The sequence below is a fragment of the Petaurus breviceps genome, unplaced genomic scaffold (assembly GCF_028583685.1).
Source record: "Petaurus breviceps papuanus isolate PSGF00001 unplaced genomic scaffold, PetGlider_PUasm1.0 313, whole genome shotgun sequence".
Taxonomy (NCBI): domain Eukaryota; kingdom Metazoa; phylum Chordata; class Mammalia; order Diprotodontia; family Petauridae; genus Petaurus; species Petaurus breviceps.
Window position 1 is genome coordinate 325,444 of NW_027186073.1, and position 3,056 is coordinate 328,499.

Sequence of the window (3,056 nt, forward strand, 5' to 3'; positions counted from 1 at the left end):
TTTGGAGGGGTAATTTGGGTTAAATGACTTGCCCAAGGTCGCACAGCTAATAAGTGTTAAGTGTCTGAGGCTGGATTTGAACTCATCAGTGCTCTATTCACTGGGCCACCTAATTGCCTCTATGCTTGTGTCTTTAATTCTTAGAATAGTGTCTAATACATGTAGGCACTTAATATAATACCTGATGATTTCTCTATCAGCTTATTCCATGATTTAATGTCTCAATTATATGTGGGACATGTAACATGCAAATATCTATAGTATGCACACATAATATACAAGCAAATAAACAGAACAGCAAGAATGCAAAATTAGCAATAATAGTAACAATAAACCAATAAAAAAGAAATACAGGGGTGGCTAGGTGGCACAGTGAATAGAGCACTGAGTCAGGAAGACCTGAGTTCAAATCCTGCCTCAGACATGTAACACTTACTAGACATGTGACCTTGGGCCAGTCACTTAACCCCAATTGCTCTGCCATCCCCCATCCAAAAAGCAAAAACAAAAAAAGGAAAGAAAAAAAAAGAAATACTAAGCATTACTATATGTGGATAAACACAAAGAAGTACAATGGCTGAACCAGAATGTCTAACTTCCTGTTAACTACTTCCTTCGGAAACTTCTTCTGATGTAACCCAATTTCTTTAAAACCATAGTTGTAAAGTTACTTTTCTTAGATGTCTCATAAAATGTCTAGAAAATAATGGTCCCTTGAGATCCACTCTCTAGGCTTTTTTCTGCCAGCTCCGCCATATTCCAGTGAGTTGCCAAAATGATGAACACAAAAGGAAAAAGGAGAGGCACAAGATACATGTTTTCTAGGCCCTTTTGAAAACATGGTGTTGTCCCTTTGGCTACATTTATGTGAATATACAAGAAAGGTGATATTGTAGATATCAAGGGTGTGGGCACAGTTCAGCAAGGAATGCCCCACAAATGTTATCATGGCAAGACGGGATGGGTCTATAATATTACTCAGCATGCTGTAGGCATTGTTGTAAACAAACAGGTTAAGGGCAAGATTCTAGCCAAAAGAATTAATGTACGTATTAGATTTGGTTTTAGTGCCTGCAGCGGGGCAAATGGTGGTATGGTAGGCTGGAGTAGAGAGTACAGTGCTATTTCAAAAGTGAACCTGACAATGGAGGATGAGGGTCAGAAGAAACCTTTATTTTTGGGTGTTGGAGGATTATCAGTTTAAGAGAAGGGAAGTGTGATAAGGTTACAGTGACTGGACTGTGATCAAGGGTGATTTGCAAGGGAAATGAAAAAGGGCAATGGAATCCAGGACAGAGAGTTAAAGGTCATTTAGATTTTTCTCTTATCATTTGGCATCCTTAAGTCAATAGCCGTTTATTGCTTTGAGAGGAGCAATATCTTTTTGGCTAAGTCCTTAAAAGCTTGTATCACTTGCTTGTTTCTTAGGGCATAAATTAAGGGGTTCATAACTGGGGCAACTGAAGTTACAAGCACTGACACCACCTTATTCAAAGCCACTCCTTCTTTTGCAGAGGGTTTGATGTAGATGAAGATGCAACTGCCATAAGTGATGGAGACAACAATGACATGGGAAGAACAAGTGGAAAAGGCCTTTTTCCTTTGTTGAACTGAGGGAAATCTGAGAACAGTCTTGATAATCTGTGCATAGGAGAGAAGTACTAAGAAGAAGGTGACAATGAGTGTGAACACAGCAAAGATCAAAACCATCTTCTCTATGAATTGTGTGTCTGACGATGCAATCTTTATCAGGGGAAATGCTTCACAACCAAAGTGATCAATAACATTGGAGTCATAGAATTCCATCTGGAAGCCCACACAAAGAGGTGGGAGGACGATCATCAACCCAGCCAGCCAAGAACTCAGGAGGAACTGGTTGCAGACTTTGCTGTTCATTATGGTTGTGTAGTGCAGTGGTTTGCAGATGGCCAAATAGCGATCATAGGACATGGTGGCCAGAAGAAAAAATTCTGTTACCCCAAGAAGAATAACAAAAAATATTTGGGCAAAGCATGCATTATATGTAATGGTATTGTCTCCAGTTGACAAACTATAGAGGTATCTAGGAATATAGGCAGTTGTGAATGCCACTTCTAAAAAGGAAAAGTTTCTGAGGAAGAAATACATGGGTGTCTTAAGTTGTGCCTCAATCAAGGTGAGGGTGATGATGATCAGGTTCCCAATTATAGTCAAAATATATGTGAAAAAGAGAAAGATGAAAATCAGAACCTTTAGCCATGGATCATCTGTTAGTCCTTGGAGGATAAATAACATTATTCCTGTATGGTTTCTCATCCCTGACTTCTGATGGATCTGTGTGTAAAAGAAGAGAGAGATTAGATCTGAGGAGGAGGGTGACAAAATGTACATTAGTCCCGGGAATCAGAAGGAAAGGCAAATGGAAGTTATCACTGGACCATCATTTTACTTGATAAAAAACAACATCACAGATGTGTTGATCTGAACATCTCTCAGCTATAAATTAGAGAGAATATGTATTTTTTTTGAAGATTATTATTATTATTATTCAATAATATTCTGTCCTAGTATTGTCTGGCCCATCTACATCCATTCATTCTATGTCTTTATAACTAACATAATTTACATTTCAATCCCCTCAAAAATCTTCTTATTAATTTTCATTCATAACTTAACCACTGAATACTTAAATAGCCCTTTCTCGGGATAAGAAATTGAACAAGTAAGAAATGGGCTATGCAAGCAAAAATCCCCAGGATCAGATGGATTTACAAGTTAATTCTTCCAAATATGGAAAGAACGATTAATACCTGTAGTATATAAACTGGAAAAATAGGCAAAAAAGGAGTCCTACCAAATTCCTTCTATGACACCAATATGGATTTGATACCTACATCATGAAAAGCAAAAACATAAAGAAATCTATAGACCAATTTCCCTAATGACTATTGAGGCAAAAAATGTTAAATAAAATACTAGCAAAGAGATTCCAGCAATATATCAGACAGGTCATAAACTATGACCAGGTGAGATTTATTCCAGAAAGGCAGAGCTGTTTTAATATTAGGAAGACTATC

At 37.6% G+C, this 3,056-nt stretch overlaps 1 protein-coding gene across 1 annotated transcript; it reads right to left on the reverse strand.

Annotated features, from left to right (window-relative positions):
- Nucleotides 1–1,356: 1,356 nt before the first annotated feature.
- LOC138167816 (olfactory receptor 6C2-like) lies at nt 1,357–2,295 on the reverse strand. The gene has a single exon (XM_069096779.1). It carries the CDS (start codon nt 2,293–2,295, stop codon nt 1,357–1,359), a length of 939 nt encoding a protein of 312 aa, XP_068952880.1.
- Between the last annotated feature and the right edge of the window lie 761 nt (nt 2,296–3,056).

Coding starts and splice junctions, on each gene's coding strand:
- LOC138167816 (XM_069096779.1), bottom strand. CDS start 2,295: ATGAGAAACCATACAGGAATAATGTTATTTATCCTCCAAGGACTAACA.